The sequence below is a fragment of the Ahaetulla prasina genome, chromosome 2, assembly GCF_028640845.1.
Source record: "Ahaetulla prasina isolate Xishuangbanna chromosome 2, ASM2864084v1, whole genome shotgun sequence".
Classification (NCBI taxonomy): domain Eukaryota; kingdom Metazoa; phylum Chordata; class Lepidosauria; order Squamata; family Colubridae; genus Ahaetulla; species Ahaetulla prasina.
Window position 1 is genome coordinate 44,434,630 of NC_080540.1, and position 14,152 is coordinate 44,448,781.

The 14,152-nt window shown below is 40.5% G+C and overlaps 1 protein-coding gene across 1 annotated transcript in view; it reads right to left on the reverse strand.

The window, feature by feature from the left end:
- RYBP (RING1 and YY1 binding protein) overlaps nucleotides 1-14,152 on the reverse strand; it is a 62,193-nt gene that overhangs the window by 12,506 nt on the left and 35,535 nt on the right. Inside the window, exons 3-4 of the mRNA XM_058168731.1 lie at nucleotides 7,161-7,337; nucleotides 4,720-4,815 (exon numbers count right to left, since the gene is read on the reverse strand). Of these exons, the coding sequence (XP_058024714.1) occupies nucleotides 4,720-4,815; nucleotides 7,161-7,337 (273 nt within the window). The remainder of the gene's footprint in view (nucleotides 1-4,719; nucleotides 4,816-7,160; nucleotides 7,338-14,152) is intronic.

The window sequence follows — 14,152 nt, forward strand, 5'->3', positions numbered from 1 at the left end:
GGAAAATTTAGTTTATCAACTGAAAGGTGCCTTTAAATTAAGTAAGATATTACCATTTTTGGTGGGCATACTATATACTTCTTTCAAAATGAACTTAGATAGTATTTAAATGACACTAATAGCTAATTCATATAAAAACCTTTGTAACATGTAGTTTATAGCTTCTCTTCCAAATTAAATTATGATATAATTGCCTTTTTTTTCTTTCTCTATTTTCCATATAAGAACAAATAAGAAAATAATTGCACTGTTCTTTTTTGTAGTAAGCAAAAGTAATGTTTATATATATATATCGACTTATAATTGAGACAAAAATTTCTGTTGTTAAGTGAATATTGCAATTGTTAAGTTAGTAACATGGTTGTTAAGTGAATCTGGCTTCCCCACTTTACTTGTCAGAAACTCAGAAAAGGTGATCACATGACTCAGGACAGTGCAACCATCATAAATATGGGTCAGTTGCCAAATATCTGAATTTTGATCATGTGACATTGGGGATGCTACAATGGTAGTTAAGTGTGAAAACCAGTTGTAAATCACTTTTTTCAGTACTGTTGTAACATTGAAAGGTCACTAATGGAACTGTTGTAAATTAAGGACTACTTGTGTTACAGTGAATAATGGATTTTGTTTCTTTATCAAAGAGTCTTTAGCCACCTCAGCCTACAGTGGATTAGCTCCTCCTCTAAGTTACTAAAGGAGGAATGGAATTAAACAAATATATGAACCTTATTTGCATACCATGTTTATATATAGGCATTCAACCCAAATTTAAAATATAGGGACTACCCTTTCTCATTATGCTAAGAAACCAATAAATTTCAATAGGATATTTATCAAAGAACTCAACATTATAGGTTGGCTGATCTTGTAATAGCAAAGTTATTATTAATCTGGCTAGCAATCTCTAAATCCCAGGAAATACAAATTAGGTATTAACTTAGACTTTGATGTGGATCAACAATGTAGACTTGAACAGGTTATCCAATTAATGCTCTAAAAGGTAATCTGGCTTATTGCAACTGAAAGTTCAGGTCATCCCTGATGATTATGCAATAGTTACAAAATGCTCACTCGTGATTTAACACAAGTTAATATTTTACATTTTAATTTATTATAAATTCTAAGCGCGAATGAATGAAACAAAATGAAACAGAAACATTGATAAGATCTGAAGTATTATCACAAATATTATCACAAGCCTCAAAGTGGTAAATTAAAGGATAGGCGGCAGAGGGGAAAAAAACTAAACAAAAGTTCCTATACTTCCATAACTTTATAATCTTTATTTATTTATTTTTATTTATTTATTTTATTTATTTATTTTTCACATTTATATACCGCCCTATCTCCCTAGGGACTCAGGGCGGTTCACAGGCAAGTAAAAAGTACATATAAATACAGGCTAAAATAACAATTAAAAAACTTATTCTACATAGCCGAATTATTAAAAACTATATAAATAATAAAACCCATTTAAAACCAGTAAATTTAAAATCTAATCCAGTCCTGCGCAGATGAATAAGTGTGTTTTAAGCTCGCGACGGAAGGTTCGGAGGTCCGGAAGTTGATGGAAGTACTGGAGGGAGTTCGTTCCAGAGGGTGGGAGCCCCCACAGAGAAGGCCCTTCCCCTGGGTGTCGCCAGACGGCACTGCCTAGCTGACGGCACCCTGAGGAGTCCCTCTCTGTGAGAGCGCACGGGTCGGTGAGAGGTATTCGGTAGCAGTAGGCGGTCCCATAAATAGCCCGGCCCTATGCCATGGAGCGCTTTAAAGATTGTTACCAAAACCTTGAAGCGCACCCGGAAGGCCACAGGTAGCCAGTGCAGTCTGCGCAGGATAGGTGTCACACGGGAGCCACGAGGGGCTCCCTTTATCACCTGCGCAGCCGCATCTGGACTAACTGAAGCCTCCGGATGCCCCTCAAGGGGAGCCCCATGTAGAGATCATTGCAGTAATCCAGACGAGACGTCACGAGGGCGTGAGTGACCGTGCATAAGGCATCCCGGTCTAGAAAGGGGCGCAACTGGCGCACCAGGCGAACCTGGTGGAAAGCTCTCCTGGAGACGGCCGTCAAATGATCTTCAAAAGACAGCCGTTCATCCAGGAGGACGCCCAAGTTGCGCACCTTCCATCGGGCCAATGACTCGCCCCAACAGTCAGCCGTGGACTCAGCTGACTGTACCGGGATGCCGCATCCACAGCCACTCTGTCTTGGAGGATTGAGCTTGAGCCTGTTTCTCCCCATCCAGACCCGTCGGCTTCCAAACACCGGGACAGCACTTGATAGCTTCATTGGGGTGGCCCGTGTGGAAAAGTACAGCTGGGTGTCATCAGCGTACAGCTGGTACCTCACACGAAGCCACTGATGATCTCACCCAGCGGCTTCATATAGATGTTGAACAGAAGGGGCGAGAATCACCCCGCGGCACCCCACAAGTGAGGCGCCTGGGTCAACCTCTGCCCCTGTCAACACCGTCTGCGACCGGTCGGAGAGATAGGAGGAGAACCACCGATAAACGGTGCCTCCACTCCCAATCCTCTAACCGGCGCAGCAGGATACCATGGTCGATGGTATCAAAAGCCGCTGAGAGGTCTAATAGGACCAGGGCAGAGGAACAACCCCTATCCTGGCCCTCCAGAGATCATCCACCAACGCGACCAAAGCCGTCTCAGTGCTGTAACCGGGCCGGAAACCGGACTGGAACGGGTCTAGATAGACAGTTTCATCCAGGTGCAGAAACTGATATGCCACCATATTTCTACAACCTTCGCCGCGAAGGTTGGAGACCGGACGATAATTACCTAAAACAGCGGGTCAGGAAGGCTTCTTGAGGAGGGCCTCACCACCGCCTCTTTCAAGGCAGCCGGAAAGACTCCCTCCAACAAGGAAGCGCTCGTAATCGCCTGGAGCCAGCCTCGTGTCACCTCCTGAGTGGCCAGCACCAGCCAGGAGGGGCACGGGTCCAGTAAACACGTGGTGGCATTCAACCTACCCAACAACCTGTCCATGTCCTCGGGAGCCACAGGGTCAAACTCATCCCAGACAATATCACCAAGACCACCCTCAGACGCCCCATCTGAATCGCCGCAATTTTGGTCCAGACCGTCCCGAAGCTGAACGATTTTATCGTATAGATAACCGTTAAACTCCTCAGCACGTCCCTGCAACGGGTCATCCCGCTCCCCCTGGTGAAGGAGGGAACGGGTCACCCGAAACAGGGCGGCTGGGCGGTTATCTGCCGACGCAATGAGGGAGGAGGCGTAGCAACGCCTCGCTTCCCTCAGTGCCACTAGGTAGGTCCTAGTATAGGACCTAACTAGTGTCCGATCAGCCTCTGAATGGCTAGACCTCCAGGAGCTCTCTAGGCGTCTTCTCCGGCGTTTCATCCCCCTCAGCTCCTCGGAGAACCAAGGAGCCGGTTGGGATCTACGCCGGGTCAGAGGCCGCAGAGGCACGACACGGTCTAAAGCCCCAGCCACAGCCCGTTCCCAGGCTGCGGCTAGTTCCTCTGCCGTGCCGTGAGCCAGACCCTCAGGAAATGGCCCAAGCTCCGTCCGGAACCTCTCCGGGTCCATCAGGCGCCTGGGACGGAACCAACGTAGTGGTTCCGTCTCCCTGCAGTGTTGAGTAGCGGTCAGAAAGTCCAGGCAAAGGAGAGAGTGATCTGACCATGACAAAGGTTCTGTGACTACATCTCTCAAGTCCAGATCCTTCAACCACTGACCAGAGATAAAAATCAGGTCCAGTGTGCCTCCCCGGATGTGAGTGGGGCCATCCACTACTTGAGTCAGGTCCAAGGCCGTCATGGAAGCCATGAACTCCCAAGCCACTGTCAATGACAAGCCGGCAGATGGCAAGTTAAAGTCCCCCATGACTAAAAGTCTGGGGGTCTCCACTGCCACCCCGGCAAGCACCTCCAGGAGCTCGGGCAGGGCAGCTGTCACGCAGCAAGGAGCCAGGTACGTGACCAGCAAGCCCATCTGACACCTATGACCCCATCTCACAAAGAGGGATTCACACCCGGCAATCTGAGGTACAGTGGTCTCCCTCGGCTCTAGACTCTCTTTAATAACAACTGCCACCCCCCCACCCCTACCCTGGGCCCTCGGCTGATGAAATGAACGGAAGCCCGGTGGGCACATTTCGACCAGGGGCACGCCCCCTTCAGTGCCCAACCAGGTCTCCGTAACGCCTATAAGATCCGCGGCGCCCCCCTGAATAAGATCATGTATTAGGGGGGGCTTATTGGCCATGGACCGTGCGTTGCATAACATAAGACGAAGGCCCAGGCTCTGAGGGTCTTGACCATCCGGGGAACGGGAGAAGTCAGAGGGATCGGGGCACGCGATCGCCTGCAAACATCGAGCGCGTGTCCCCCCAAACCGATACGATCCCCCCCTTCCGCCATATCTGCCCCTCCCACTTACCGTGCCAATAGAGCCACCCTCACCAAAAGGAACACATTCCCCCCCCATAACCTCCGAACCCATTAAATAATCGCCGCGAGCACGCACAGGAATTGGTTTCCCTCCCGACGGGCTACCCCCAACACCCGCCCTAACCCTCCCACCCCTTAAAAATGCCCTATCTAAAACACCCCAAAGGCTCTTTCTCTTCGCATGCCACCTCTGTGGGTCCCAAGACCCGTCATTGAGGCCGGCCCTTGGTAACGAAGCGGGCCATTAATCAGACGATTCTTCATAGTAAAAAGTTACCTTGAGGTGTGATTTGAGTCACTGGTCTTTGTTGTATTTCCAGATTGTATACTGTTTGCTTCACTAGGAGGATCTTTCACAATATCTGACTTTGGCCTGGGAAAAAAGAATGCCAGAAGAAAAGTTAACAATACATTATAAATATACTGGTATTCTAGGAATATCATTCCTGAAACTGGGATTAGTAACCTGAAGGTAAACCTTCTCTCATACATACATACATATACATACATACTTACATACATGTGTGTATCTATATGTATGTGTATGTGTGTGTGTGTGTGTGTGTGTGTATCCCTAGGACACTAGCTCTCTAGGACACACCTAGCTCCCTAGGACACACCATCTACCAGAAGAAAACACACACAAACCGCTATCCGCACACACTCTCACACCACCACCCAGCACAGATCAACTCCGTAGCCAAGACACTCATCTCTAGAACAAAACGCTTAGCTGACGAACAACACCTAAAAACCGAACTACACACTCTCACAAACGTACTAACATCCAATGGATTCCAGAGAAATAAGATTACCAAACTAATCCAAAAAGAACCCCCCACTAAAATCCAAGACAGAGAACAAGAAAACGGCACAGCCCTCCTCCCATATATAAAAGGCACCACAGACAGAATCAGCAAGATCCTCCACAAACATAACATCAAGACAGCATTCTGCACAAACCGAAAAATATCCACCATCCTAAGAAACCCCAAAGACATAATTGAGTTAGAAAATCAAGGAGTATATGAAATCCCATGCACCGCCTGCCCCACCACATATATCGGACAAACCAACAGAAGAATAAGTGCACACATTGAAGAACACAAGAACTCATTCAAAAAAGAGAAACCAACTTCTTCCCTGGTTCAACACCTTAAAGCCACAGGACACGATATTGACTTTAAAAAAACCAGAACTATCGCCAAAACTGAACACTTTAACAACAGAATAATCAGAGAAGCCATCGAGATAGAAAAACACCAACACAGCATGAACAAATGCCCACACCGCCTACCAGCCATTTGGAAACCTGCCCTTATTGACAAACGAGTCCCTAACATGAGGAATGACACCAGACCCACACTCACGAGGTCCACACAGGATGTCACCACCACACATCCACCCAGAAAGCAACCCAAACCCACACTGATCATGAAGCACGACCAAGGACCAGAAGCCAGACCGCAGCTGCAACATTAGCCATTTCAAACCCCTCCAATCCATACATACAGCAGAAAGACACCCACTATGAAGATGTAGCACGACCACAAACACGAAGCCAAACAACAGCAATGCAGCTCACCAGCTCAAATCCCCCTGCAACTCAGACTAATCTGAACACAACCAAGCCCCCATCCAAACAGGACACACCCCCATCCAATCAGAGCACAAAAAAACCCCATCCAATCAGAGCAGAGCCAAGTTCCCACCCAATCAGTTCAAACCCCCACTAGCAGTTAAAAAGGAAGAAACAGCTGCAATCACACATTGCTCCCAGAAGCACGAAGCTGAAGCCTGAAGATGACGAATGAGACTTCGTCGAAACGTTGCCAAGACACTTCCAATTTTACGCGGGAGAAAACCTGAATAACCAAAGACCTACATAAATACATACATACATACATACATACATACATATATATATATAATTTGTTTTCTGATTCTAACCAAAGTCCTACATATATATATATGTATATATGTATACAAACACACACTTTGGCCACCTAATGAGAAGGAAGGACTCATTGGAGAAGAGCCTAAAGCTGGGAATGATTGAGGGCAAAAGAAGGGGACGACAGAGAACAAGGTGGCTGGATGGAGTTACTGAAGCAGTTGGCGTGATCTTAAATGGTCTCCAGGGGATGGTAGAGGACAGGAAGGCCTGGAGGAATGTTGTCCATGGGGTTGTGATGGTCGGACACGACTTCGCAATTAACAACACCACACATGTATATATACATATATACACATACTTATGTATATGTATATACACACAAACAGATACATCATTATATAATTAATGTAGGTTTTATGCATTATTCATCTATGAAATCAATGAGAGTAGCTCAATGTTCTCATGTGGAGAACAAAATAAAATAAATTCATGCTAATGTTTTTAACAAGAATTAGATTTCTTTCTATTATTTCTAAATTTTCTGTGGGAAAATTTAAAATGGCATGCAATTATAAAATGAGGGCAGCATCCAGGAAAAAGTCATGTAACTTGGATTAAGTGGTAGAGTTGACATAAGGAAGGAGAGAATTACTGTGGGATCACAATTTAGAAACCATTGCGAATTAGGATTAAGAATTCTTCAAAAAATATCAAGCTGTCTGGAATTTCAAGACTGGGAAAACAGGTATGCACATGCATAAGAGTTACAGATACAAATTAGTTTGTCCGCATAACTTTTAATGGGTGACACAGAAACATACTTAGTCTTCTTGTTGGTATTCTTCTTTATAACACTTTGATTAACTTCTTTTTCTTTGTCTGTTTTTTTCTCTTCTTGCTTTTCCACCTTTTCTTTCTTCTCCTTTTTAGGAGGTGGTGGGGTAGCATATTGCTGAGCAACTTGTTGTGCTACAAGCTGAGAATTTATCCTAGGTTTCCTATAAGATGGGAGGAAATAAAAAAGAAATACTCATTGTCAGTGACTTTATTAGAACAAATAGGCAACTGGTGAAAAAATATCAATAAAAGAATTGTGAGCAATGCTTAATCTTAATTAGCAAAAATGTAATGTCTAAATTTTTTAAACACTATGTTCACCAAAATATTGAACATCTCTTATATTTAAAATAGAATTCTAGCCCATGCTTATTTTGAAGAACACTCATATATTTCTCAAAAATATATGAATGTAATAATTTCATTTAAAATATGAAGATATGAAGATGTACTCTGTGGGCCACTGCATACTCTATACACCATGACATTTTCAAAGTCATTTCATTATTTCATTACATGGACACTGCTATTTTGTTGAACAACTAAGAATAGAGTTAGTAATGTCTCATTTAACTATAATCAATCAGAATAAATCCTTCTTCCCTAAATTTAAAAGCTGAAAGTCTGTCAATCAGAGCAAAGTTAAAAACAAACAATACATTCAGAGTGTCATAATTAAAAGTCATGTCTCTACCAGCCTCCAACTGGTACTGATTCTGAACGCTACTTTCTGTAATTTTCCATAATTGTTATAACATACTGACACTTAAAGCTGAGAGAAACTAGAAAACTACAATTTGGAAAGGTTTTTTTAGAATTTCTGCAAACAAAAGACATAACATTGGCCAGTCATAATCACTAAGAAGTAACTGCTATGTGGCAGCTAGTAACCTATAATCCAAGAGTAGGAAAACGAGATTCATAAAGTCTTTGATTCAGGTCATGGTTTCTTTCTTGGCTACATTCTGATCACCAGATTTTTAAGGATATACCAGAACTGGAAGAGTGCAGAAGTGTTCTACTAAAATGACCAAAGGCTCAACAATCTTTCTTTCAGGAAAATACTGTTTGGAACTTTTTAGTTTGGAAAAAAGATTTGACAGCAGATATTATTGAAGTGTATAATCACACATGACTTCTTGAAGACTTGTAGTGAAGGAGAACTTGCCAACTCGTGTAACAACTTGTTCCCCTGGTTAGCCGTTTGTACAGACAGGACGCTCCTCCTGATATCAACCCAGAAGTTCCTTGCTTTAGTTTTAACCTAATCTATTGCTCTCTGCAGCAATAGGGAATAAGTAATTTCCTCTCCTGTGTGACAGCTCTTCAGATATTTTAAGATTACTATTGTATCAACTTTCTCTTCTGTGGGCTAAAAATACCTAGATCTTTTAATCATTCCTCAAAGGGTTAGGTTTCAAACCTTTCACTATCTTATTAGTTTTCAGCTCCACTAGATATACCAGAACATTTAATCAACCCCACAGGATGTCTACAGCAACTTTTATTTGCTGTTTAATTTTGCAAGTTTAATTTTGCTATACTTTCTGTCTTTTCTTTTTATAATTCAATGAATTATTGAAATATCTGTCTGAGCTGCTTCCAAACATTATTTGGAAATTCTGGATTAAAAAAAATTGAAGCCCCATTGCCTTACCAACAGTCAGCTTATCTCTGCAATGTTATCCTTCTTGCTCTGAACTTACTCCAATGTTATTGTCCTTTTTGAATGTGGTGACCAGAATTGAACACAGTACTTCAAACAGAATCTAACCAGAACAGGGTAGAATGGAACAATTATTTCCTGTGATCTGGACCTTATGCTCCTATTGCTATTTTCTTGTTGCACCCGAATATAATATTTGCCCTTTAACAACTGCATTAGACTACTGACTTGTTTAATTTGTGGTCTACAAGGGCACCCATATACTTTTCAGAAAGGCTAAGGTTCCCCTGTCCAGTTGTGTCTCACTCTAGGGGGTGATGCTCATCTCCCGTTTCTTAGCCAGGGGAAACAGTGTTGTCTAAAGACATTTCCGTGGTCATGTGGCCAGCATGACTATACACCGAGGCGCACAGAACTCATGATTATTGTCAAACCAGAATACATCTGGTAGAAGAACTAGCTGACTGCTAACAGAAATCCCAATTCATATTTAAAACAATTCCTTAGGCGGACAGGTTCTTGTAAAATGAAGCAAAGATTTGTTAACCAACTACAGGTAGTCTTCAACTTACAACCAGTCACTTAGTGCAGTTTGAAGTTCTGACAGCCTGGATGCAAACTTCACATGATAGTTGCCTATGACATGATCACACTTGATCATGAGCACTCAGCAACCGGGCGGTCTTGATGGCCATTTGTACCACCCCATAGGCATATAACTATGTTTTATGAGGGTTTTCCTGAAAATCTGCGTTTACTTCCAGTTTTTGGCAAAACTGCATCCATACCAAACTATTGGTTCACTTAACGAGTGCTACAAAAAGGTCATAAAACTGGGTTAGTCATATGACCAATCCACTTTATGACCATGATGGAGAGACTCCATTGCAGTGGGAACTCAAAGGCTACTTATAACTGTACTGACAGATGGGCAATTGAGGTATTTGTAATTATTAATTGGGGGATAAAAATCTATCAATATTCAAAAAGTCTTATTTTCCTCACAAGGCAGATGAAGTCATGCCTCTTCATTTTCTACTTTTTATACAAACTGTACTGCCAGTGGTCATTTCAAGGATAAGTTAAAAGTTCTAAAACTCTAAAAAGTTAGAAACAGCAGATGCCTGGAGGATCTGTCCCATGGAGAAGATATCTTTAAAGAGAAAGTACTGTTCCTAAGGGATTGAAACCAATGTGCAGAACAGATACAATGTACTTCAGGAGCCTGATATAAATCACTGTAGCATAATCTTTGCTTTTACTTTCTGACTACTTCATATTGATAGCAGTGTCCACAGCAACCTCATTGTTGCTGTTAACTACACTTTAATTACAATAAAGAACTGTGTATATGAGAGCAGTAATTCAAAAACTCAGGATTAATTGATGGGTTATCCATTAACTTCCCATGCATAGCCCAAGCGTTGCCACTCCACAATTATGTTATGTTGATGGCACCTGACTAAACATAAGGTAATGGTAAAGGTTCCCCTCGCACATATATGCTAGTGGTTGCCAATTCTAGGGGGCGATGCTCATCTCTGTTTCGAAGCTGAAGAGCCAGCGCTGTCCGAAGATGTCTCCATGATGTGGCCGGCATGACAAAATGCCGAAGGCACATGGAATGCTGTTATCTTCTCACCAAAGGTGGTCCCTATTTTTCTGCTTGAATTTTTACATACTTTTGAACTGCTAGGTTAGCAGAAGCTGGGACAAGTAACGGGAGTTCATTACACGGTGCTAGGGATTTGAACCGCCAAACTGCCAACTTTTCTGATCAACAAGCTCAGTGTCTTAGCTACTGAGCCACTGCGTCCCTTGATTAAACATAAATTTAAATAAATATAGTTATTGCTTTAAATTGAATTCCTAATTGAGCAGGATGAAATGGCACTTTTCACTTTTTAAGATTTTTACTTTTTAAAATTCTTACTTTCCCTTAAATTGTTAAGAGTACCTAGCCCACATTTGTTCTCTTCTCCTGATGCTTCATCCTCCAAATACCTTCTTTAATTTAATTAAATGGGGTTTTATCCCATTACTTTAGAACAATCAGGATCTTTGTCTTGAATTAAATCACATTGGTAGGACAAAGTAACAACTTTGTTTTTCTTCACAAAAGCTGAACTGCAAACTGTTTCATATGTTGAGCAAATAAACATTTTGTGCTTTTATACTACTCATCAATCATTACCAAAGATTTCTTACTTCAAGCCAATAAAATATAGAAGTCTTCAACAGAACTTCACAGTTTGTGCAATTATAGGCTAAGAAATATGTATGTATGTATGTATGTATGTATGTATGTATGTATGTATGTGTGTATGTGTATATGTATATGTATATATATATCCATCTTAACAAATATAAGCTACTTAAGAGTCAAATCACCTGCGACATAGGCAGCTTATAAATTTAGTAAATAAATAATACTCTTTGCTTGATTAAAAATACACTATTGTTGGAATAATTCAAATCTCATTTTAAAACTAAAATAATTTAGGAGTTTGGCAACTGTAAAACCAAGATATATTTTAATGAATACACTGCCATGTTGCAATTATAGGCAATCCAAATTTCTCTTGTAATACCTAAATGCTTGGCAATTAGACTGATCTAATATTTTAATATGACAATCTGCCTTTGACTATAATCAATCAGAAAGATTTATTGCAATTTTCAAATACGAATTATCCCAAGGTGTAAGTCATATGAATAATGACTGAAATTATACTTTCATCCTAATAGCTCCAAACATCATGTGCAGCCTTTCATGAAGTAAATTCAAGAGAACTACTAGTAAAAATGAAACCAAGCCCCTGCCATTATGTCTTAAGAGTAATTCAGCTCCTAGTGATTTATGACTTGGTTTCTTGTTGTTCCATAGAGAAATCGAAGTCAAAATACATTTTAGTTATAAAACTGAAAGTCAGAAAGTTACCACCCCCACCCCATATGATAAACAGAATTTGGAAGAAGAAAACCTAGAATGTTGTTTTTCACATTTTAAAAAAAATAGTGATCTGCTAAAAATAGGCCACAGGTATTAGCATATGAATCCTTCAAATCAATACATCAATCTGGAAATTATATTCATTTTACTATTTACTTTTCCCTGTAAACCTGATAGGATTTTTAAATATCAGTTTATGTTAATTTTTATCTGAAAAAGTTGATATATTTTCACCCCAAAATAAAGCTTTTGGTGTCATTTTTCCAACTTATTTAACTTTTAATACTACTATTACAGGCGTGACGAGAGCATCTAAGTGCTTCTGGGTTGAAAAGATTGGATGGTGACATCACCATTACCTAGAGGAATGCCCAGTTGAGAGCTCCTTTCATGTCACCATTAAGTTGCCTACTTAAGTAGTACCTATTTATCTACTCGCAGTTGCCCACTTTCAAACTGTTGGGTCAGTAAGAGTTGGACTGATGGAAGCTCATCCGATCCCACTGCGCCAACCAGGTATCAAACGTGAGCCAGTGCAATGTCCTAACTTCATGAGCCACCACACTCCTTTTATTTGAACTGTTTAAAGCAATAGATAAAATCCCATTTTTATGGACTTGTAGGTAGCATATGATGCTTACTCTAATTAATTGAATAACATTATAAATTAATAAATTGTGGCATAATATTAATTTTGTATGAAATACGTATTATGCAAACATATATTCATATTTAGACAAAACATGTTTCAAAAATGGCTACTGTACCATATCAAATGCTTTTTTCATACCTGAGATCACTAATACAGATCTTAATTTTTCTGAATGTACATCCAAAATGTCAATTGGTATACTAATATCAGATACCTAGCAATCCATTATATTGTGCAGGATAAATAATCAAAAGTAACATCCTCTATTATCTACATACAAGAGTTACTATTAATATTTCTACATCAATATTTTATCAAGAAAATCAGATGATAGATAGTGCAGTCACCAGCCCTCAAATTTACATGAATATAATCTTAACTGAAGAAGCCTGGGAAAACTATGTAAGATATATCATTATATGTCTCTGATATTACGTTAGCAAAGAAGTAGTCAATATGACTTTGACCACTCAACAGAGAAATCATTTGTTAGGAACTTTTTCTAATCCTATTACTGGTATCTGTAATTTGAAGGGAGATAAGCATGTATTATCATGCTTAGATGTGTAATCTTAGAATTATATTATACAGAAACTGATTAATTTTTTTGTCAGTTAAAGCTAATTCAGTATTATTCTGAGTTACAACCATCATTTTGTATAGGACATTCTTAGCAGAAGAGGCAATATTACATTGTTGCAACCTTTTCAACTGAGAAGCTGGTAAGCACCAAGTCTTTACAAATATTTTGGCTTTATATACAGGTAATTCAATGAATACTCTGTTTCAAGTTTAATAAAAAGAATTAAGATCCTATTTAGCCCTTCTCAAAGTTCTACATAATTCCAGTGTAGATTATCTTATATGCGTGTTTATAAGTTCCTTAACATTTTTGTTCCTAAATTATTTTTTCTAAAATTATTTCTGAACAGGATGCTTAGAATACTTTCTGGAATTGCTGTTTCAAGATTTAAAAATTCAAGTTAAAAGATAAGAGTTATAAGAGCTACAGCATTGTTTATTCATGATCTTATAGGTTCTGGAGTTTTGTTTTTTAAAAAAACTTTAGTCTTTCATGCCAAAGAATTCTCATTTACAAATTAGAATATGGTACCTACAATTTCTTCAACAGTGTGACCCTGTATTCTAAGAGGCTCTGAAGGACCTAGAGTGACCAGGAAGAAAGTTTGAAGCAGGAAGGAGGGGGTGGGTTCAGGGATAGTAGCATCTTGTCTTATTTATCATTTCTGTAAATGAACTCCCATGGCTATGGGTTAAGTGGTGAATAGCTGTTTCCAAGCCGTCTGGCTTCTCTCCATGAATTCACAGCTGTTTTAATACAGCCAATCTTGCATGTGCACAGCAGGCTCTGACAGCAGCCTGCCGAGCTTCTTCCCTCTGCTCCTTCAGCATTCATCACAGTCTTCACAACACAGGCAACCCTGCCCAAATGACACAAACACTGCCAGTTATTTGCAACAGTACAGGAAGTGGCTGTTTAAGTTCTAGGACAGTATAAGCATAAGAAACAAGAAAGGAAAAAAAGCAGAATATTGCCATCTAGAACAAGACATAACAAGATATCTTTTAAAGGGAAGAAAATGGTAAGTGAACACTTGTCTACACTAGACGAGTTCAAATCACCAGGACCGGATGGATTACACCCCAGGGTTCTGAAGGAACTGGCAAACGAAATCTCAGAACC